This window comes from Python bivittatus, unplaced genomic scaffold (genome assembly GCF_059951505.1).
Source record: "Python bivittatus isolate LINGU-HERP-01145 unplaced genomic scaffold, Pbiv_v1 ctg000480_np1212, whole genome shotgun sequence".
Classification (NCBI taxonomy): domain Eukaryota; kingdom Metazoa; phylum Chordata; class Lepidosauria; order Squamata; family Pythonidae; genus Python; species Python bivittatus.
The window spans coordinates 55,272,905-55,298,130 of record NW_028277075.1 but is presented as its reverse complement, the minus strand read 5'-3'; the positions used below and the strand labels follow the sequence as shown (position 1 = coordinate 55,298,130).

At 36.3% G+C, this 25,226-nt stretch overlaps 1 protein-coding gene across 5 annotated transcripts in view; it reads right to left on the bottom strand.

Moving 5' to 3' along the window:
* DENND5A (DENN domain containing 5A) overlaps window positions 1-25,226 on the bottom strand; it is a 79,963-nt gene that overhangs the window by 35,683 nt on the left and 19,054 nt on the right. For 3 of the 5 annotated variants that reach the window (XM_025169654.2, XM_025169643.2, XM_007421129.3), the window contains exons 2-10: window positions 24,223-24,294; window positions 23,591-23,700; window positions 20,414-21,074; window positions 14,211-14,398; window positions 13,172-13,492; window positions 10,905-11,120; window positions 9,318-9,552; window positions 6,809-6,959; window positions 5,342-5,435 (exon numbers count right to left, since the gene is read on the bottom strand). In XM_025169654.2, coding sequence (XP_025025422.2) covers window positions 5,342-5,435; window positions 6,809-6,959; window positions 9,318-9,552; window positions 10,905-11,120; window positions 13,172-13,492; window positions 14,211-14,398; window positions 20,414-21,074; window positions 23,591-23,700; window positions 24,223-24,294 — 2,048 coding nt within the window. The remainder of the gene's footprint in view (window positions 1-5,341; window positions 5,436-6,808; window positions 6,960-9,317; window positions 9,553-10,904; window positions 11,121-13,171; window positions 13,493-14,210; window positions 14,399-20,413; window positions 21,075-23,590; window positions 23,701-24,222; window positions 24,295-25,226) is intronic. The other 2 variants (XM_088145956.1, XM_088145957.1) reach the window with 1 other exon arrangement.

Below are 25,226 nucleotides of genomic sequence, written 5' to 3'. Positions count from 1 at the left end.
TTAATAACCTCTACTATTTAACATGTATATGAAAAGTCATCCATCAGTTTAGGATGGGGTACTATCAATATGCAGAGGATACCCAGTAGTGTATTTCCACCCTGAGATGGATTGGAGGTATCACAAAAGTCTTGAGTGTCTGGAGTCTGTAAAGGCAGGATTGGGCAGAAAAAGGCTGAGATGGCACCCTAGGAAAGTTGAGTTCCTGTCCAGAAATTATCTGTCTTGTGAGCTCCAATTTTAACTTGGATGAGGTGGCATTCCCCTTGATGGAGCAGTTATCCTGACTCACTAGAAGTTCTGACTCATTGCAGGATGTGTAATTGGAGCCATGGGCAAGGAAGTTTTTCTCCAAATTTACCTGGTGCACCAAATGTGGCCCTACCAGTGAGAGGCCCTGGCAACAGTGATGCATGTCTGTATCATCATTTGAAGGAACTACAGCAATGCACTTTACTTGAGGCTGTCTTTTAAGACCATTCAGAAGCTGCAATTGGTGCAGAATGCTGCAACTTGTGTATTGGCTGGTAAAAGCTACAACAATATAGCACCAGTATTAAGGGTCTTGTCTAGGCCCCCAATAGAGTTCTGAGTACAATTCAAAGTGCTGATTTTAATCTTTAAAGCCCTACATTCCTAGGTGTCTTTAGGACTGTCATTTCATTATGGAAACAACTTGCCCCAGGTTGGGGAGCTCAACTGCTCCTCAGTTGTGAGGTAAAGGAAAGGGGACCTAAAGGCATTTCTGTGATGGCCCCCACCTTGTAGAACAGCTTCCTCCCAGAGGCTCAGGTTGCGTCTACTTTTGCACCCTTCAGAAATGCCTGGAAGACAGAGCTCTCTCACAGGGCATTTGAAGCCAAGTGGCTTTATGAATTATTAAAGTGATGTCATTTTTTAATAATTTATAGTTTTATATTATTGTTTTATTGGGTTAATTTTATTATTTGCTTATTTATTATTACAATTTACATGCCATTCCATTTCCAAAGATTCTGAGCAGCTTACAATAGTACTATAATAAGATTAAACATAAAAATCAATTAATACAATTATATTCCACTAATCCATTGTGCTACCTTTGGAGTAGCATGATGATTCATCCCCAAATGCCGTTCTAAACAGCCATGTTGTTACAGCTCTCTGAAAACTTAGTAAGGAGGGGATGATCTGCATCTGCAACAGCTTATCCAAAGGAGTGGCCCAAGTATGATTGCCCTGAAGATGGCATTCTCTCATTGGTAGAACCTCAGCAAGCCTTTTCCCTCAGGTCTTACTGGACAGGGAGATTCAATTTGGAGAAGGTGATCATGGAAATATTCAGGTCCTGAGCCATGTAGGGTTTTAAAGATGACAACCAGGACCTTGAATTGTACCTGGAAGTTAACTGGCAGCCAATGTAACTCCAGTAGTACAGCTGTTACAAGGGTGAGTTAGCATATCTACCTGTAACTACCCAAGCTGCTGCATGTTGCACCAGCTAAAGCTTCTGTAGTATATTCAGTAGTATGATTGATATAATCCACAATGTCTTCTTGCAAGATCCATTGTCAAAAGGAACTGTGGTAAAACAGGAGATACCTAGCTGGGCATGCACACAAGCACAGGGGTGGGATATCCTATCACCAAAAAGAGCTCAGCCAGAATGTCCTAAATAATACACTGCACAGGCATGTGAACTCATTTGTAAGATACACAGACACCATGATCAAAAATTAGATGATGCTAAATTTATGCTATATATAATGTGTTCCGATTTTCAGACCAGCTTCTATAAATACTGCAATTCCTATGAAACTGTGTGTGTATCTTTGTTTAGTACATAAACATATACAGTATGTTGATATATGGATATAAATCACACACACACACACAGACACACAAACACAACAGACTAGCTAAAGCACTGAAACAGATTTAACAGAGCACTTAAAGCCAATTATGCTGCTCTATGTTTAAACATAATTACAGCTGAAGCTTTCAAAATAAAATCTAGTTGCTGATGAGGCAGAAAAGGTAGCATAACAACACAAAACTATATAAATCAGAAGTCGAATAGCTAATATTAAGTAGAAGCATGGCAGAGCAGCATGGCATTTCAAACACTCATATCCAAGAACAGGACAGAGGCGATTTAAGACAATTCGTGACTTTCTAGTCAAAAAAAGAATGATATAACATAATTTACAATTAAGAGAAATTTAAACAGATAAAGGAATACAATTTTTACATCAAGGTACATCACAGTAAAAACAATTTAAAAGTTAGAAATGTAAATCAGTTTTATGAGTAACTATTCTCCAGAAATGATATTTTCCTTTAAAATTGTTATCAATTTCACCATATTGATTTTTTTCTCTTCTGCTTTTACTCAGAACCTTCATTATGAGTAATGAATATAACGGAGTATAATGAAACCTTCATTTAATGGACCAAATAGGGGATGGGGTGTCCATTATTCTCAGCTGTTTGCTAAATTAGAGTGTGTGATCACAGCAATTTATATCATATGCCTGTGTAATGATGTCTTACACAAATTAACCATTTAACAGTCTAAGACTGTAATAAAAGCTATGCTGTGTCATTTATGTAGTTACATTATTTGTGTGATGTCATTTTACAAATGATTTAAATTGATATCATTAAGCAAATGGCATAAATGGCTGTGAAAATTTGATCTACTAACTGCAAAGTTTATTGTATCACGGTGTGGTAAGCTGAGGTTTCAATATATTTTCACAATAAGTAATAATCATTTAATGGAAAGTAGCAGCATGACTGATTTTTGAGAACTAACTTAGTAGGCAATTTTTAGCACAAACATTTTGGTAAGAAAATATCCCATCTCATAAATCAGTTAGGTGTCATCGCAGGCCTGGCCCCCAGTAACAGTATGGACCAAAGTCCTTCATCTTGATCTGTCTCTGAAGATAATCTGTAGCTCTTTCAAAGAATTCCAGTTATTTCTTTGATATTGACCATCCACCTTATTCATTCTGTTATTCTTTTCTACTTTACCTTGCCAAGCACAGTTTTTTTCTAGTCCATTATCTTGCTAGCAAAAAAATGCCCAAAGTATGTAAGCATATGGTTGCTGAACATAGCTTCAAGGGAGCAGTCAGTTTTTCTTTGGTCCAGAACAGACTGAATGTAGCCCATGGTTTCTTAGTAACCATCCTCAAATCCATAACTTGTTGTGTAAGTTAAGTAGAAATAGGGACCGTACACTTATTTCTCTTGCTCTCTTTCCTATTCTGAATCACCTTGTTTCTTCATATTTTGTTTTTACTGTAGTTTCTTGTGTATTGTATTAGCCTTAATATAATCCACATTCTGACATGATTTACACAATCAAAGGCTGGCTGAACTCAGTAAAGCAAAGGGATACCTCTTTATATTCTCTTGCCCTCTTGATATCCATCTTATGCTACTTATCCTTTCAGGTCCCTTTGCCTCTTCTGAAACCTGTCCATTTGGCACTTCTCGCTCCATGTATACCTTAATTTTTCACTGCTTGTGTGAGGAACTAATGAAATTATTACGTAACCTGCACATTCTCTTGCATCGGTCTTCTGAAGTTTTCTTATTTGACAGCTGGTTTATTGCCTTTTGTACTTCAGTTTCTAATGGAGTTCCTGAATATACTCTCCTCTAAAAATGTTCCTGTCACTCTAAAATAAAATTTTAAAATAGACTTTTAATATTGTTTTTATAAAATCTCTCCTGTGACTACACTTGAGTCGTCTCACCTGAGCTTTTTTATACAGTCATTTTCCTATGACCTCTCTGATATTAAAACAGACCTCATTTTAATTATCTTGGTATTTCTTTATATTTGTTGACATTATTTATTAAAGTATCTTTGTCTTTTTTTTTTTTTGCTTGATGATTGAAGTCTGCATTCAATTGTCATATATCCTTTTTGTTGCTCCATCTTTCTTCAGATATCACAATAACTTATTCTAAAAACTATTCAGATCTTTTTCTTTGAAATTTTGGGAATGTTTAGAGGTTTTTTTCTGCTTCAATTTCCTTATGTCTTCCCACAGCTTCTCAAATTCTCTTCTGCATGAATCTCTTTCTTACACAATCTTACATTCTGGCAATATGCTTTCTGGGTCATATTTTGCTGGCACGTGTTAAAGACTGAAGCTGGCAAGGAAGAAACTAGTGCTGTCCAGACCAGACAGATCACTGTGCAGATGCATTCCAGTCTCAATGCTGGGAAAAGAATAGCCAAAAGTCTGTTGACTCAAAAGGGCAAAAGGAAAAGCTTACAATTTAATTGCTGCAGCTAAAATATATAGGGCCCTCATGTTGTGGATCACACTCCACTTCACTCCCACCTTTGAAATTATTGGTCCTGCCATGAGCTCTGGTACTGCTTTCATGGTTACTGAAAATATGGAGCCATCTCTCCAAGTAAAGATGGTAGTCCCCTCACAAATTACAGCTACCAAAAACTGAACCAAGGATGCCACATTCATCACCAATGTGAAACAATTTCCCTTAATTTTCTCCATGCAATTAAAGCCATATGTAAACCACTCTCCTGAATAAACAGACATAGCTTTAAAGATTTGGGATGTTTTTTTCTTTCTTTTGGTAGAGGTAAAATCAAGTAAGTTACCTTACTACTTATAGAAATACTATATTACTTATAGTAATATATTATAAATGTGTGTATGTATGTATGTGTATATACATACACATACACCTGTTCAATTATGTCTGATTCTCAGAGACTGCCTGGACAAGTCCCTGCAGTTTTCTCGGCAAGTTTTTTCAGAAGTGGTTTGCCATCACCTCCTTCCTAGAGCTGAGAGGAAGTGACTGACCCAAATCACCCAGCTGGCTTTGTGCCTAAGTGGGACTAGAACTCATGGTCTCTGTTTCTAGCCTGATGCCTTAATCACTACATCAAACTGGCTCTTTGTTACATTATTATTATATATTATTATATATTAATATTATATATTGTATCATATATTATTATATATTATAAATTATATATAAATTATATAAATATACTATATAAGATACTATACTACTTATAGAGCCAGTTTGGTGTAGCGGTTAAGATACCAGGCTAGAAAGCAGGAAACTCTGAGTTCTAGTCCCGCCTTAGGCATGAAAGCTGCCTGGGTGACTTTGGGCCAGTCATTCTCTCTCAGCTCACCTCACCTCATAGGGTTGTTGTTGTGGGGAAAATAGGAGGAAGGAGGAGTATGAGGTATGTTCATCACCTTGAGTTATTTATAAAAAATAAAAAAGACGGGATAAAAAAATCTAAAAAAAATGTTGATTCTATAATTGGATAATGTCACAGAACAGTTTTCACCTCTCTCTGATCGTTATCAAGACGCAGGTGCTCTGTGTGCTGTTTCTGTCTGTCTTTCCTCCTCCACTGTGCAGGTGCGTTGCGTTTGGTCCATCTAAAAAATCAAAGGCAGTATTCTTTAGGTACACTAGATAAATAAGACCAAACATGTTCATCCTGATCGGAAAGTGGTAATAATAATAAAGTTTAACTACCAATATGTAGTGGGTCAAGCTCAGTAACACATGTAATCATATGTGGGAATGGCCTTTGGAGATGGGGGTGTCCTATCTCAAGCCACGCACTCACAATCCATGCAGAGGTTTGCAAACTTCAGAGACCGGTGGCAACTATGACTCCTGGTTACTGGGCAGCGCAGCCTCCTCTGCCTGCAATTGCACAGGTAGTGGTTCGCTTGGTAATCCTGGCTGTTTGCTGTCGGTTTTTTCATCAGAGTCTGAGCTGGCCATGGCGGGGGAAGAGATGCTGCCCAGGTAATCAGCATGCTGCCTAGGTGATTAGATTAGAGAGGACATAGCCCACAGCTGCCTAATGGGCAGAGAAAGAGACTCAAAAAGGAACCTCCCTAACTTCTCAGGCTGTAAAAGGGACAGTGGAAAATTTGTCTGATCAGACTTGCAAGATTCTGTTAATGTAGACTTATAATAAAGTAGAATTAGCTCATCTGTTCATGTTTCCTGTCTGGTCTACCTGCGAAGGCTGACACGTTTGCTAATGAGAGCCAAAGACTATGGTGTGGAACCACAGGAGTCAAACGGGGGGAAATACTTAAGCTATTGTTTTTTTCTCGTTTATCCATATAACTATATTAATAACCAGACTGCTGTTGTATAACAGTGAATGAGACTTGATATATTGCTTTGTACTGTCCCCTAGTGATAGCCTAAATGTTTTTCTATCTAGTCTAATTACAGTTCCTAAATTGTTAAATTTTAATTAATAAACATTTCATTTTCCAGACAGTGTCCACATCTGCATAACACACTTAACTGGATCAAGTGGGTTAGGGTGGCATGTTGTGATAACTGGGGAGGAGAATAGGGAGTTCATTTTATTCCAAAACAGACTCAGGGTGAAACTTTCCCTCATCCACTGTGTCACTCAGATAGGCAAAGAGAGTTGACAGAGAGTTAACTCTCCCAACTGTGAAACAGAGACTAAAATTCTAGAGAGACTCCAGAAGAACAGTCACTCTATCTCTGTGTTCTTTATTTTTTGCAATTTGTGGCAGTACTAAAAGAGGGAGGGCTGGCCAAGAATTTTCCTCTGGAAGGGAAAAATATAGAAGGAAATCAAAATTCCCCAGCCATCTTTGCAGAGGCTAGGGAGCTTCATAAATGGCTGCTCCTTCTTTTCACCAAGACACAGGTGGTCATATGCTACTGACACATTGAAGTAAGTCACTTTTCTGAAGAAGAAGCTGACTCAGTCAACCACGTCATGTTAATATAGGTGTACAATACTCACTTATTGCTTGCTGGCCCTGTTGATAGTACATCAGATTGTAGCTTGGGAAAAAATCCAGGTTCATATTTTCCTTGCCCAATCTTCATATCTAATAAATGGGGATGGACTGCAGTATGGTCTATTTTTGCCAATCTTAACTCAATAGCTTTTTCTGGGAGAAAAAAAATTCATATGTTGAACCATATTATTATGTAGCATAGATGATGTTAAATTGTGAAATAAAAAAAGGAGAATCTAAACCCTAAGTTTCTAAAATACAAACTAGAGCACTACTGCTAGAAATACATACTCTGTACAGAGTGCTACAAAAGAAGAAGTCCCTCAATAGAGTTATATTACATGCAATTAGGTTGTTAAAACATATTGACCATACACCATTTTCCCCAACTCTTTGATAGTATAATTTGTTTGCATTCTGAATCTGTGTCAGTGCACTGTGTATAGTTGGTAGAATGTGGTCAACAGAAGGTTGACTTGCATAGATTATAAATTAGAGATTCTAGCTTGCACAGCATAGTGTGGGTGTACTGGAGGTAAAACTGGACTTTCATTGCACTTGTAACATACTGGCCAAAATGTGCAACAACAACAACAACAACAATAATAATACCACCACCATCACCACCACCACCTTTTTTATATTTAACTCAAGGGAGCAAGCATATCTAATTCTCTTGCCTATTTTTTCCACAACAACAACCCTGTGAGGTGGGTTGGGCTGAGAGAGAGGGACTGGCCCAAAATCACCCAGCTGGCTTTCATGCCTAAGGGAGGCCTAGAACTCATAGTCCTCTGATTTCTAGGCCAGCACCTTAACCACAACACCAGACTGGCTCTCCTTATTTATTATCCTTACTTATACTTATATACTTACATACATTTTATTTATTATTACTTATACTTATATACTTATTTATTATCCTTACCATTAGCAAGAAATGCTCCAAGTAGCAGGATATTACTAAAGTTGTTAACCTAATGTACACCTTTACATGACTAAAGAGTTTTATGTGAAAACTTCAATTGACCAAAGTCTTATGGGGTGGCAGAGGTCAGTATCTATTGGTCCACCAGGTAGTAACCATGGCATATTGAAAATTATGACTTGGAATGCAGGAAGATAAATGGTAAAGAGCTTAAATTAATGAATGAAATTTAAAGAAAGAAAAATAAATATCTTGTGTGTCTGTGAAACTAAGAGAAAATGTGTAATAGATCTGAGTGAAGGTGATCTAACCTTGTGAACAGATTAATCTACTTAGGGAGGTAAAGAGCTAAAATGTATGTCATAAAGTATGAACTAGTGTCATCAAGGTTGTTGTAGGTGCATAAGAGAGTAGAAATCCATAGGTCTGTGAAACCTGTATGTTACATTCTCAAAAATAGTGATAATGGTAGATCCAGAATGAGCTTTTGTAGGAAACTATGCAACATTCTGAATGAATGTGATCCAAAGGAAAAATTATTCTGTTAAGTGACTAGGCAAGAGAGTACAGAAAAAGTGACTGGGCTATTTAGAGACCCAGGAACAAATGAGAATGGTGACTGTTTGTGAATAGCTGCTTAGACAAAGGTCTATTTGTTTCAAATGCATGATTTAATAACTAGCTTATTCATGTCTACATGTGGCAAGGGAATGAATATAAATCTAAAAGTATGATTTACTTCATTATTTATGATGACAAATTGACAGTATTACTGAAGGATATAAGGAACATGGGACAGGCTATTTGTTAGTAGTGTCAAAAGTGGATCATTAGAAAAAATGGTTATCAAAGGAAAGGAAATAGTGAAAGAAAGGAGCGAAAGTAGAATGACTGCAGGAGGAGGAAGTACAAGCACTATATGAAAAAGTATTAGACCATGGATTACTCTCCTTAAAAAATGAATGGAAAGTGGGTAAGAAAATAGGCTGTGGAAGCTGTGTGGAACAGAATGAGTATCATAGTAATGTGTGGAGCTATGCTAAAGGAAGGCATGAAGAAGGCCTCTTGGTGGAATGATGAAGTGAAAGAGGCTGTTGTTGAAAAAAGGTGTATTAGAGAATGACTGCTGCAAGAAATGCAAATGAAAGAGATTGCATGCGTATAGAAAGAAAAAGATAGTTGCAATAACGTATTCAGAGAGAACAAGAAATAGTTAAAATTAAATAATGAGAGAATATGACAACGATTTTGATAAAGATGAATAACTGTTCTGTAAGTGGATGAAGACAGCTAAACAAGGAACCTCCAGAAGAATGAATGGAAAGGTACAGTAAATGGTGCAGGTGTAAATTAGTTTTAGCTACATTTTCTTTTCTTACCTCATTTTTAATTTGTCTTACTATTTATTCTTTCCTAAGCTCTTCATGTGTTACTTACTCTGTTTTTATCATTTAAAAATGCTGCATCTCTCAGCTGTATCTTAGATACACATAAGTCAGTAGCAACTAAGTTTTATTAGTATATAATTAGTGCCCTTTACCTCTTACATTTATACAAAAAGAATTAAATTTTGCAGCTCTTACCAGCTTCATCAATGGTAGTGCATTTTTGATACATGGATGTGCGCAAAGTTGGTGTTCGAACATTTAACAGTCTAATTTTATCAACTCTAAAATCAAACACTCTCAAGATAGGATCTTTATCATCTCCATCATGACACATAATCTTGTTGTCAATAAAAGAAGCAAACATCTGCGTCTCCAAAAATCTTGAGAGGAAAGGCAAATAAGGTTCAGGCTGATCAGACAAGAAGGATGCCTAATAAAGTGAAAGAAGGGGAATTTATGTTTCCTTAAGTTATAATTGCTTTTTAAAAATGACATGAATGCTTTCATTCATCTGAAGTTATTTTCTATTTTACCATATTCTGATATAGTACATTTTGAAATACACTAAAGATAAAGATTCCCTTTCCACAATTTAATATCTTTTTATTTGAAGGAAAAAAAAAGATTGTTTGGATTACATTTTCCTGCTATGCAAACAAGTATGTGAGCTCTTAAAGTAAAGTCTTAAAGTAAAGAAGTGGTTGATCAATTAAAAGTCAAAGCCCTTGCAACATAGTTCCAACAGAGAAAACATAATCTACATTATCACCTGTATGATGTCCATATAAGGAAGTAACTAGGAAATATATTTTTCAAGATTAGAAATATTACCAACTCCCAGAGATGTATAATTCTAAGGAAAAATTGAAGGCATACAAAGGAAGGTGACAAAAATCACAAACATGTGGAAACAACTATAGGATTCAACTACTGTACTTTACCAATTTTAATTAATGCAGATTATAACCATACATCTGGGCCTTTCTTTCTAGTTTACTGACAGAATTCCTGTACCAAACTATGAATACAGGAACAGCTGCTTTATATGAAATCAGATATTTAGTCATCTACACTAAGTGGCAGTGACTCTCAAGGATTTCAGACATGAATCTTACATCCATCTCTGTTCAGGAGATACTCAATCTGTAAGTGAAAGCATTTCTTCCTTTATAATCTTATAACATTTGAGGGAATTGCATCAGCAATATACAAAGAAGAAGGTAATTACTATTAGAAGAAAAATAGTTTAAAGCTATCATGTGCTCATATAAGGCCTTCTGGATTTGGTCATGATGACTAATCCTGCAAATTTATTACAGCAGATGTAGCCTGTTCATTAAAGAAGTATACTTTCCTCAAATATTGATAACATATCTAACATCATGAGTAGTATCAGAGATAGATATCAAAAGTAGGAAAGTTTTAACCCAAACAAATAAGATTATCAGACACAGGAACCTATGTAAAATGCCCTCATCAAAAACGAAATCCTTTACCTGAGATATAATTTATAAAGATATATTGATTGTGATTCATCAGAACAATCTCCATTTCTTATTGTTCATAAGGCATATCCATCTACAATTTATCACACTGGTCCTATCAAAATTAAACCTACTGATGGCTGCTGTCAAGCGTTCTTTTTTTAATAATCTTTCTGTGCCTCAGTTCAGATATCCTATTTCCATTTTGCAAACTATGGTTTAGGCAATTTGGGATGTGCCATGGACTTGTTCAAATCCTCTTCTTCCTCATATTAATAATTTCTATTTTCATACTCACTTTATCAAAGTTCTGCATCTGCTCTCTATTAGTAAACCACGACTCTTTGTCCTGACTGGGCTGAATAACAAATACTTCATAATCTGCAAACATCTGAGTGAAACGATTTGCAAAAACTTCCCGTATTTGAATGTTGAGCTGGTAAATCTTTAACTCTTCTTCATCACATTGCATTTTCAGATCCTTCTTGCTACTCATCTCCTCTCGAACTTCAACCTGTAAAGAAAGAGATGCTCATATAGTGATTCAGCTTTAATATCCTGAGAAATCAAGATGTATAAGTGCTATTTAAACTGGAATGTAAAGAGCTTTTACAGAATAGTGCTCCATTATTCTATTGCTAGGCAAAAAATAAAGTAACTGCATCTATATACAGTAGATTAGCACCTTGCATTCCTGATTAAAAATACATTTCCAGTGGGAATTATCTTTACAAATTATTTAGATCTTCATACTCACACATTTTCTGAAAATTTCTTGCTCAAGGAATATATCTGTTGTAAAACTTCTTAAGAGTGAATAACTTAGGAATTATCAGTCGGACAGCAACTGCTAATTGTTAAATGATTCTATAAAATTAGGAGCACCACACTAATATCCAAAGTAACATTATACTTAGCTGAAAGGAAATTACTTACTAAGTGAGGGGTTGATTTGCTCTGCTAATAACAAAGGAATGTACAAATAACTAGTGGCAGATATAATACCAGTAGTATTTTTATTTTTCATGTTCTTATGAAGTAAAAATACTTGTTAAAATTAGTCTAAATATTAGACCTTGCTTGAACTTGTTTGAAGAGTGAATTTTAACCCATTCTAGAATGTCTAAACAAGAATTTTCCTTTTTTTTTTCTTTCTCATCTGTACCCAATTTTGTTCCCCCTTTCTATTTAGTTCCTGCTCAGTGCAGCTATTCCATTCCATTTCCCCAGCTCCTTGATGGGGCTTTTTTGCCATTCCTGATAGAAGGAGGGAAGACAAATGTGTTTATGTGAATATATGAATATATGAGAATATGTAAGAGAGATTAGTTGATGTGTGAGGACCTTATATTATAGGCAATTAATTTTAATGAGTAGTCATCAATTCAAATTTTTGTCACACCTCTGCCCCTTTTTTGGAATGTATCCTGACATCTGATCCAAGTATGTTAGTTGTGGTATTTGCATAATGACATAACACATTGTTTTCCCCATTGTCTCTCATCCATGGATGCCCACGCAGATATACAAGAAAGACATATGGCCACATTTACTGGAGAGGAGAAATCCCCAGGATAAGTTTCAGCTGGAGTTGGGAACCTTAGGTTGACAAGATGGGAAAACTAGAATAGAATTTTTATCTCTACTTTTTTTTTCCTGATTTCTTTTCCTTTGGGAGGAGGAGGGGTCATCTTAAATTTTGAATTGTCTTTTTCTGTTAAAATGTTCTTACCCTCCATAATTTTTTTTAAAGATACTTTTTTTCGTAGTTAGGTCCAATCATATTTTATTTATTTGTCTTTATAAAACAAAATGGGAAAAAAAGTCATATTTGGCATATCTAGTAGCCAATTTCCAAACATTATTCCACATAAACCTTCTAACACAAGAGAATAGATAGGCTATTTATAGTATCAAAAAATATCAGTTATAGCATAGGTTTATTTAGTATCAAAAACACGCTCTTACAAGTCTTAAGCAGGTTGTCCTTACTCCTTAATAGTACAGTGAATAAATAAAAGAGAGAAATTGACATATCAGAAAGGCACTCCTTTCAGTGTCAACATCTAAGAAATAATTAACTGGTACCTAATCACTGACAAATTCAAACAAAAATTAGGATACCACTGTGACAGCTTGCTGGGAACATACTTGCCAAATTAATGAAACAAGCACCTTATTATCTTTGTAGGTAGCAAGCTTTTAAGTTTAGCAGACAGTATATACGTGAACTGGGAATAAAGCTAAGTAGCCAGTAGTGTCCATGGGAGGTCAAAAAATGCAAGACATTAGTTGCAGCAGGACAATTGAAGCCTTGCCTCTGTACATGCATGTCTGATGTCAATACATGTACAACATGAGCAGGGCTTTGTCTGCACTGCCACAATCACCATCTTGCTTTTTTGACTCCCTGTCCAGGGATTGATTGATTGACTTAAAACATTTATACTGGCTGCCATGGATGCTGCTGTTAGCAGTAACACCAGTTCAAGATAAAATCTCCAAACAATCCTACATTAATCGTGTGTACTGTTACAAAACTCCTCTCACTATTATCCAATTTACCTTTTCTAGACTAACTCCTGTTCTTTTAACAAGTGCTTGCAGTCTTGCTATGGTTTCATTTTCTTTCAGTAGTTCATAAGAATTCATAGTTGGTCCTCCTATGTTACCGTTTCTCTTATCAGAGACTATGTCACAGGTCCTGAGGCTTTTCATCATCTTCGAGGCACTTTCATTACAATGCAGGTTTCCCTCAGGTGGAATCCCAAAAGCCATAAGGACTTCAGAGACTTCCTGAATGAATTCAAGTTTATTTGGAAATTGAGGCAAGTCTTCTGGCAACTCAACATAGTGGTTGTCTATATCCACAAAACACAAATTTGCCTAAAAATTAAAGAAGGACGAGAGATAAGAGTAATCATAAATACAGGTTAAACGTTTAGAAACATCCTGTGTGAAATATACATGCTCTGTTTTTATTTAGTAAAAGACATGGAAATTTAACAATAAAAATGCAGTACAGGGGTTCTCAACCCTTTTTTGTTCCTGGCCCCCTACTGAGCCTCATTTACCTCTGTGACCACCCTCATAGTTGCTGTTAATATAATTATCTATCTATATTTAGAAATATGGCCCACATTGAGAACCACTGATCTAGAGGATCACAGGTACTGCACACTGGATATAAAAATAGTTAGATATCCCCCTTGTTGCAAAAACAGTAACGTATTCCCAATTCATCCTCTCCACGGTGATTCCCAATCACATAATGGTAGCAATATATTTTCTGGCTGCTTTTTCTCTCCATCTATTTAGAATAATAGCAAGCAGAAGAAATCTTAATACCCCCTCATATACTACTTAGCCATAAGCATTTGGAGTGGTTGCCCTATTAAGCAAATAATGAGGATTAGAAGAGGTCAAGAGAAGAGTAAATGAGTGATGGATTCTGGTTACAAGGCATCTCCACCCTTAATAAGCTATCATTCCTCTTCTAAGAACTCCTGTGTACAGCAAGAATAGGTATGAAATGAATTCAGATCCCTTTTTTGTAACTTCTTTAAACAACCACTGAAAGTGAGCTTGATAAACTTTTTCTCACCTCTTGAGGGAGCTCCAGTTTAGACCGGTCATCAAGCCCATTAGAGTGCAATCCCATTAAATATGGGACAGGAGCATCTAGAAAATGTAGGAGAGAGGCTGGAAGGATAGGGACATAGACATGCTGCCACTGGAATGGAAACATCAATGCTGTGATTGTCTCTGCCACGGTCATCAGTCTCTGGTAATCTGAAAAGCAGATCAGTTGAAAAAAAAATCACTTGAACATTACCACCAAAATTTGATTGGCACGAGCAGTACCTTTATTCATGGACTACTAGGAAACAAACAGAATTAATGAAAATGCAAAAAAAGATACATTGTTAAGAGTTTTTCTAGTAAATGTGAAATAAAACATTTATTTTTTCTTTGAAACATGGCATAGAATGAAAGATGCCATTTTTACATTAACTTGCAGTGAATGGGACGAAGGGATATATGAAGTACATATCTTTTATTTCCCTTAACACATACTGTATTGCAAGTATGCCAGCAGGGTGAAGGGATCGAGGCTCTGTCAAATCCACAGAATCCCACATGAAACGTTGTGCTTTCGGTGGATTAAATCATACCCCTGTTTTTTTTCAGTACTATACTAAATAATTAGTGTTTCAAATACAACAATATTCATAAAGCCTATTTATAGTATCATTGTAAAAATCTTAAGAACATCCTTTGTTTTAATCTATATAATCACCAAACATACACATAGCTTAACTACTGTAGGCTAAAACCACAGATGTGTTTTACCCCAGCACTGAAAAATGCGATCAGTCACAATGGACGTATCACAGGTCCTCATGACATTATATCTGACTTCAGCATTCTTCTCTGCTTCTCCCCTTTGATGACATTTGGGGGGAACAATTATACTTTCTGTTGCTACCCAGCAGAGTATGTTTGAAATCTATGGTATTATCACTCTACGGGTAGAATGGTTTCACTGGCTTGGATTCCTGCATGACCTGAGGGAAAGAGTCTGATTGCTTGGAATCAGGATTGGAGCAGCTAAACCTCTATTAAACACTATAAAAAAGCAGAACATTGTTGAGACAAGAAGAAACTAAAAAGAGAAACAAGTAAATTCCTTTGCCCAGCCCTATAGGGTTTATTTCTGGGAACTGCTAGAAAGCTACACACTATGCTCTAAGCTGGGAGAGGAAGTGAGTGATTAAAAAAATCCTAATACATATATACAGAGATATGAATACAATTAATGTTTACATTTAGGTCATATGCAGATGGGAAAGCTTACATGCAACTAATGCAAAAAAACAGCAGGATTTGGCATCAACAACTGCAGTACTGTAGGTATTAAATATATGTGACAGCTGTAGCACCTCTCTTCTCCCACACTACTCCCACCCAATACTTGAATGTACTGAATACTGTAAATACACTATATTTGTCATTATGCATTCCCTGGGTAACAATTTAGATCAAATACAGCCATAGCAGACTCACTGACAAATGTTCCTGATGTAACTCCTGCCCCAGAAATATTCTCAAATAAATAAATTCTCAAATCTTAAGATATGTTTAGCATATGTAGAAGAACAAAATCTGAACAGGCCAAAATCATACTTTATTTTGAAGAACTAAAAATCCATACTAAGCTCAATTTGAATATTTTAATAAAAAAATATATAATTGAAAAACTCAGTGACTTACTGTATATCCAAATATATTTTTTTCACTAAAGATTATTAATTCAATATCTACTGAACTTGGTGGGACTTATTTCTCAGTAAACACATTTGTGCTGTAGATTTCGATTCAGCTATTATCTAGTTACCAGATACAAAATGCTCTTACCTATTAATTAAAAGGTTGCAAACACAGTATAGCTTCCATAAGTTATCAGCCAGTGCAATGAGAAATTTGATCAAGGTAATTTTTAAAAACAATCATAAAAATCATATGCCTTTATTCAGAAGATATTGTAAACATGAAAAATTACAATTAAAATATTTAAATGTACAGAATTTTGCAAAATATTCCTGAGTTTAGCAGTAACGCTCATTCAGAGTATAACAATATTCTAGCATTGCATGTCTCTACCAATAGCAAGTATCAGTCCTGACTATACTTTATTTAACTAGCTTCGGCTCCTAAAAATTAATTTTAATATAGTTCTTCTTATGCCATAAAATCCAAATAAAACCAACAAACAAAAATCTTAAAACCAATGAGCATAACTAATGAAACATCCCATTTAAAATACTATCCTATGAGTTTCACATTCAGTTCCAATATAGGTTATTAGCAAGATTACAATAGTTCTATTGTTACCTTTAAAGCTTGATTGATCAGAAATGCATTTACCACATAATTGCTTTTGTCTAGTCTTGCAATGGTAGCATTAAGCCTTATCACATAATATGTGTGTGTGTGTGTATGTGTGTATGCATTAGTAATGAAATAATGAAAGTATACAGTATTATTATTAACAGTATAGAACAGTGTTTCTCAACCTTAACAACTTTAAGATGTGTGGACTTCAACTCCCAGAATTCCCCAGCCAGCATGCTGGCTGGGGAATTCTGGAAGTTGAAGTCCACACATCTTAAAGTTGCTGAGATTGAGAACACTGGTATAGAATGACATATATATTCATGCAAAACAGAATGGGAAAAGAACTGTTGGGTGGCAGATGCTATGCAGGTCTGGATGTGGAAAACACTTCTCCTGCACTCCTATAGGACTCAGTTGGTTCATATATTGTGCTAGGCCAAAATGTATTTGGTTTTTTGCTCAGCATGATGTTGGAGAAGACCAGTGAATAAAACATGGTATGTTTACGACAGTAAACCACAGCTGGAAACTGTTCTTGATTATTAGGTTGTTGACTGTAACTATGGTTTAATTTGTTATGTGAATGGGAATGCATGGTTTGCCACTTCTTGGCTTATTCCTGGTTTGGTTCTGTGCTCCATCCAAACTTCTTCCCTATGAACTGTCAACTTTTTTTAGCTGTTGGGTTACACTTTTGCTTGTTTGTTTGGCTTCTATTGATTTCATGGAGTGGGGCCAACAAGAGATTAAAGAAGCAAATGCTAACATATCTATTTCTGCTAGCAGTTTTGCTGCTGAATCTTAGCACCAACTGGGGGCCACTAAATGTTGTAGTCATTCCACAAAGTTACAGGGCAAAACAGTGAAAAAAGAGAAAAAGCTTAATAGAAATTAGTCAGATAAGCCATGATTACTTTGCTTGTCCATAAGACTGCCCTGGATATTTCAGAACCGATTAATAGTTCTGGTTAATACAAATCATGGCTTAATAAATGAGTAAATGCAGCTAATAAATGTGTATCAGTAACTGAAATACAAATGATACAAATGATTACACAAACTTAAAGGCTAGCAGGCAGAGATGTATGAAGACAAAGTGCTTTGATAAACTAGTTTATTACTACAGATACTGGGGAACTTGTAATAGAGCAGAAAAGCAGGAACTGCAACTATAACCCTCAAACCATATATATAGTGGTCCCTTGTGCTTCTTTCTCCTGCCTGTGCAACCTAATGGATTGAGAATGGGATGTTTCTGAATGGGGCTGGGGATGCGTTGTTATTGTATATCTCTGCATTGTTACTGTAATTGACTAATGTGGTCTCAGGGTCTTTTTATCTGACTTTGGTCCTTCTAGCTATCACATTATCGATGAAGGTAGAATAAATTAAAAATAATTTCTTGGGGTCTGCAAATTGTTTTGCCCACATCTGAGGTGTCCAGAAGGATTAGTTATATTGATACAAGGAGAACATCAGAAAAATAATGCTTTATCAGATTTTTAAAAATTGATTATGTCTCATTAAGTCAGTGTCTACCCTTAGCTAACGCATAGATAGACTTTCTCCATGATGCTTTATCAGACCTATTTGGCTAGTTCTGTTTCTATAGCAACTGCAGTAAGCTATAGAAGGGAGCTTCTTCCCATTCTATCTGTAGGCCAATTCCAAAACATTCATTATTATTACTGGAATCAGCCTGAATCCATCCACTGCAGGATAAAGGCTTCTTCACTGAAGGTTATGGCCCATAGTCTATTATGCTGGTCCACTGCAGATTGATAAAGAGATGTTTTTCAACTTCCCAGTCTAGGGCAGGGAGAGAGTAACTGGCCCGGTCACCCAACTTCCAAGTGACAGGTAGAATTTGGGTTTCCCCACTCCTAGACCAGCACCTTAATTAGTAACCTTCCTTCCTTCCTTCCTTCCTTCCTTCCTTCCTTCCTTCCTTCCTTCCTTCCTTCCTCCCTCCCTCCCTCCCTCTCATCATTCCTGCCATATTGTGCCAAGTTAATGGTTGAAAACAATAGTGTTTATATAACGTGTATGAGACTTAGTATGTTCCAAACACATTATGTACAAACAGCAACAACTATTTTAAGTTGTGCCAGCAAGGCTCTAAGGCCACATATAAGTTGCATTCAATATGCTACCTTGGTTAATTGAACCAAGGTTTACTGAATTAACCTATTCCCTAGGTTCATACAGCACACTAAAACTGCAAACTAGACAATCATATTTTGTATCTCTGATGCAGCAGTCTCAGCAAATCAATTTTAGGGACATATTTTCTTGATAATGATATGGAAATGATTTGCCACAACTTTCTTCTGGGATGTTTTGCAACTTCCCAGTCTAGCTACCACCCTAGTATTCCCTGGGGATCTCCCAGGTGTTGCCACTGCCTGAGACACTGATAAAGCAACACAACAGTTTAACAGCAGCCAAATATTATCTGAAGACGTTTGCACAGAAGCTCTCAATTGTGCAACATATCTGACCAATATGTATTTGGTTAAAAATGCCAATCTAACCTCATTTTGTCAACAGTCACAATAAAAGCAGTTAGTATAACTTGCTTAGTTCTTGGAGAATCTGTTTTTGTGGAGTCCTTGGTGTTGTCTGAGCTTGGTTGTTTGTTTGCAGATGTTTCATTACCCAACTAGGTAACATTATCAGTGCTAGGTAACAACATCAACATCACTGATGATGTTACCTAGTTGGGTAATGAAACATCTGCAGGCAAACAACCAAGTTCAGAGAGCCCCAAGGACTCCATAGATCAACCATGAGCTACGTATATTCTCTTTTATTGGAATCTGTTTTTGGTCAAGACGGAAATAGTTATTCATAAATTAAACTAGACAGATTAAACCAGAAACAAAAATATATCTCTTTTTTGTTTTGTTATGTTTTGTTTTTCTGCCTCAGCGTGAAGCAGGGCAAGCAATAAAGCCATACCTTGAGTTTTGCAGCTCTATTGGATTATTTTAGATATTCATAGAATAAAGCCTTTTTCCTTTCAAAAGATTTTAAAACCAGTGAAGGACGACTAAAATATACATATTCTAAGTAACATGTGCAGCTGCTCAGAGTAAAGTTCGTCTTTATTCTATATTTGGTAAGAAAAGGCAAAAAATAAAACTACCAATTACACTTTCTCATTCTGGACCACTCATTTACTGAAAGCCAATAAATAAAACTAAGAAATAGAAAACAAACAGAGGACTCTCAAACGTCTTTGGAAAGGCTTGAGAATCTTATATTATCTAAGCATGCATATGGGCAGAAGGATATCGCTTCCACAAGGACTGCTGCCAAAGTGAAGCACCCCTCCAAATATTTTTGCACAGCACACCTAGTTATTAGTTAAATGTTTTGGCCATCATTATTGCATCTACATGAAAGAAACACTTTCATTTACTTTTCCACTGAAAAAAGAAGATGAGGATCATGATGTAAAGAAGAGTATACTGATAATGTATCATAATCATAATGATAAGCCAGTTTGGTGTAGCGATCAAGGTGCTAGCCTAGAAACCAGGAGACCATGAGTTCTAAGCCTGCCTTAGGCATGAAAGCCGGCTGGGTGACTTTGGGCTAGCCACTCTCTCTCAGCCCAACCTACCTCACAGGTGGTGGTTGTTGTGGAGAAAATAGGAGGCAGGAAGATTAGGTATGTTTGCTGCCTCGAGTTATATATAAAAAAGGTGGGAATAATAATAATATTAATAATAACAACATCTGCCTATCCAAGGTCCTTGGGAAGGACTCGCTAGGGATAAAAATGCCAAATCCAGTCTAAACAACTGGCTGACTATGTGACTTATAATAATAACAATAACAATAATAATAATGTACTTTTTATGACCTTGCCCATCACTTGCAATTTAAAACAGTTATACTCACGTTGTGAATAAAGCAGTATCTGAAATTCCAGAAGAGCACAGGTGAAGAGTTGAACCATATTCTCCACTCCAAGTAATTCAAAAACATCTTTGACTGGAAAATCAAATAATGGCAATTCATTGGTGCTTGGCCTCTGGCAGATTATCGGTCCATAAACTCCTGAAAATTTTAGGGATCTTCCTGCTGGAGGGAGAGGAACTTCATACAGAATGTTGTAGATAAAGCTTTCCAAAGGTAACGGTGGTGGTTGAGGTGAAGTTACAGCTTGATGGAGTTGTTCAAGCACTTTCCTACATGCCTTCATGAAAGACATTGGAGTTATTAGGCAAATACACTTAGAGACATAGAGTGTGTCTCTACTAATGTCGTACGAGTTAAATCGCTGTAGTTTTGATACAGAGGTACCATTACAGTCCTCTATAGTGCTACAGTTATCTTTATCATTGGTAGATGGAGCATGAAGAATATCATATTCCGCATTGTGCATGAGATACAATGTCTGCATTGCACTGCAGATTTGTTTACTGGTAACTTCCTCATAAAATGTTAGAGAAAATCCAAAAGTCCGTGAGCCATCTTCACGTGTAATGATAAATGAATGGAACTGAGGTTCTCTGGCATCAGCTTGTGTCTTGAAAGACAGACCCTTAGGCATACATAGCTGGGGGTGAGAAGAAAGAAAATTGGAGAAAAAATTATATATCACTTACTTGAATGCATTTTTCACTTTCGGTACTAAAATTGGCTTGAATCTTATGTTTCTTCCTAAGCACAAATCATGGTTCATATTCATGGAAGAAAGCTTTCCTATCTCCTCATTTCATCTGCAGTCTCCTGAAACCCCACACGCCAATTTGTTTATGGAATTAGTGGGACCTTTCAAATGCTGTGAGATACAGTACAAGAGGGCTAGAAATACTGAAGAAGTTGGTAGAAGCCACAGACAATTTATTTCAAATGAACCAAGGAGCAGTTTGGACTCAAAGCTATTACATTTCACTTGGAATAGGACTGTGCAATGCTCTGGATTTAATTCAAAAAAGGTGCTTTGAAACATACAAGGGCAAAACACCACACCTGTAATAATTAAAATAGGCTTCTATTGCATCAATGAGAAGTGGCTGATTTAATGAGTTGTAAACAAATGGTGCATTCATGCTCCCATGTATTTTGAACAACCTCTTTTGAATCAAATCTGCAACTTTATGTTTAACTATATTCCTTAAAATGTCTTAAAATAAGGTCTTGAATGCAAAATAATTCCAATTCTTCAAAAATGCCTCCAAACCATTATTAACTAGAGAGTATAAAAAGAAAAGTACATGGACACTTGTTATTCTTAAAATAGGCACACAGATTTGTGGTTATCACATTTGCTATTACTATTTAATTTCCCACACATTAGAACAAGTGGGTTTAACTGTATAGCTGCAATCCTACTCTGAATTTTAATCACATTAATTTCTTAACTAAAAAAAATTACAAATCTTAATTTTAAGCTTTTCCCCCTCAAATTCCCTATTTATCCCTCTGCAAATAAAATTAACTTTTTTAAAAATATTGGTAAAAATACCAAAATGTTTATCTTGTCTTAGCTATAACACTAAGAAAATACTCTGAAAAACTGTAATATTTTCTCACAGATTAAAAACACAAATATACTACACATACATGCATCGAGACAAAATCTGTCTCATTCATATAAAAGGGGTTGAGCATTTAATCCTGAAATAAACAAGTTTTATAGATAAGTACTGGAGAATCCTAATCCATTATCAACAATAGCTAACCTCTATAGCTGTGCCCTAAAGCAGTTTCCTCCCATTTAAATAAGTAAGAAGAAAAACCTCTAAAACAGATAATAGAAATGTGATATGTGGGCTGGAGGATAAGATTTTGAATTCTTCGTCTACATGCCCCTTTGCATTTCTAAATGGACCCCCTTTCTCCTTTCTCTGTCATTTGGGTGACAAACCTTTATTTCATTTTATGGAACGGTGTACATTCTTAAGTATTTATTTAACAGATAATTATTTTATTTAATGAGAACTTCTTGGAAAACAGATGGGATTTAAAACCTAGTTTAAAATAAATAACAATAACTTAACTATACCTAGGAATTACTGGTCCTGGTCTAATTCTTGGGAAACCTCTAGGGGATGAAAAGGTAATGCTGGCAATCTACATGCAATCCACAGGGTACATGTTCTGTACTTCAGCTGTAGTTTATTCAAGTACTGGATAGGTGGATGTGCTAGGTAGGTAGTTTGAAGTTTATGTTCAACAACAGATTGGCCATCTTGTGCCATACACTTGTCTTATTGTACATATATTTATGTGGGTGGAAGAAGAATCCAGAAAATTAGACAGAGGTGCACTCAATTAAGAGTCTGAAAAATACTGTGAACGTGTGATAGGAATCTATATGAGTACAGTGTATCTTTCTTTTTTTCTTGAAACTCACTTCCTAACACTCCAGAATTTCTGAGTGACTTCATCTCTCTTATTATTGGACTCTCTAAGACAGCAGTAGGGGGACGCGGTGGCGCAGCGGCTTAATGACGCTGAAAGCTGCCGGCCAGAAATGGTCGACGCTTCAGCGTTTCGAGTCCAGCCTTCGCGTTAAACAGGGTGAGCTCCTGTTTCCTCCCCAGTTCCTGTCAACCCAACAGGTCGAAAACTCACGTGAGTAGATAAATGGGTACTCTCACTCCGGTGGGAGGAAAAATGCTGGCGGCACCTTGCAAAAAGGAGTTGGGAGCAGTTGCCGGTAAGCGCGAAAAACCGCGCGCGCCCAAAAAGGGCGCGAAGCAATGGAAACCCCGCCTCCTGCGCTCGCCAGCTGGGCTCTGCTCTAGGAAGGAGGCTCTGGCAAACCACTTCCGAAAAACAATTGCCTTGAAAACTGCAAGGACTCGTCCAAGCAGTCACTGCAGGGTCAGCAATGACTGAGCGCAGACAAAAAAAAAAAAAAAGACAGCAGTATTTTAAACAACTTTCTAGTTGAAAGACCAGTTTCAGTTCTATTATTTTGGTGCGTCTATTTGACTTGCAGGTGAAGAAAGACTAAGAGCTGATTTATATAACCCTTGGGATGCATGTATAAAGAAAATGTAGTCTGTACCACACCATATTTGTCCAAGAGCAAAAATGAAATGTAAAATATAAATTACCAACCATTCCTACCGCATCCTGATCAAAAGGATTCCATTCAACATTTTCTGGATAACGAGCCAGAACTTTGGACTTGAATGTGCGTCTTAATGGAGTTTGCTCAAAATTTTCACCTGAAAAATTGAAAAAGAAGTGATAAATAACAGTATTTTCACTCAAGCTTTATTATGTAGATGCTAGAAAGAACATAATTAGGAAGTAAAGAAATATTTGAATTTAGTCCTTTTAATAGAAACAGGAAATGCAAAGTAGCGATTAGCAAGAAAGAGGAAGCAGAATGAAATTATAGTACTGATAGTGCCTTGCATATAATTATCTAGTTGTGCTTTTCCTTATATAAGTGCAACACAAGCTATTTCATTTATTTCAAATATTTATGTGCACTTTTAAACCAAGTACCACTTTAAAAGTAGTTAGGAAATGCACACATAGGTAAAAGATGCAAAACTTAAATAAAAGTTTAAATACATATAACACCAATTTTAATTTTATTTGGTATTTAAGCCTGGAATCCATCATCTGTTATAAAACAATTCTGTGAAGGGAAATCTAGAAGGCACAGATGGTCAAGGGACAGAAATACTAGAAAAGAAATATGAACCAGAGTTTTGATTATTTTTCCTCCTGTTTTTTACCTTCTGCTGAACTTGAAATGAAACGGCCACCACCATCTTGGGCTTTAGAGGCCTGTATATACTGGCATAATGCTATATAACAAATAAAAAGAACACTGTGTTATAATTTAATAGTGTCAATACTTAATATATCTACAAATCTATTTCTAAAAAAATTCTTCACAAATAATGAAACCCACTAAGTCTAATTCTACTGTATTTTCCCTATGTACGCTGAATATGTTTAGATAAAATAATGTCTAAAAGAAACGATTAATGGAATTCACAGAATGCTGTGAACCACTGGCAATTTCTGCATATTCTGCAAAAGAATTAGCTGCCTTCTTAATGCCAAGCTACGTAACAGCAATACTCACTTAGATCATCAATCGCAAAATACATTCTAGGTCAGGGGTGGGCAACCTGTTGCTCTTTTGCTGAGTTTCATCTCCCTGCAGTCATGGCCAGCATGTGGTGTTGGGAGCTGTAGCTCATTGACATTTAAAGGCCACAAGGAGACCACCCTTGATCTAGGAAAATAAAAACTCATATTCACTCCCCGAGCTATAATTAATTTGTTACTAAATAGGAATGTACTCTTTCAGAATTTATGGTTTTGTGCATTCAGTTTAATTTCATATATAACAGGGAAAGGAAAGCTTTGTATGTGTGTGCCTTTGAGTCAGTACTGACTCCTGGCAACTGGCTGGACAAACCCCTGCAGTTTTCCTAGAGAGGCAGTTTGGTGTAGTGGTTAAGGCACCAGGCTAGAAGCTGGGAGACTTGAGTTCTAGTTTCACCTTAGGCACAAAGCCAGCTGGGTGACCTTGGGCCAGTCACTCTCTCTCAGCCCTAGAAAGAAAGCAAAGGCAAACCACTTCTGAAAAACCTTGCCAAGAAGCTCATTGATCTTTAAAGGCTGTAAGCAGACCACCCTTGATCTAGGTTTAACTCCTCAAACAAAAACTCATACAGGTATAATTAATATGTTATTAAATAGGAATGTATTCTTTCAGAATTTACGG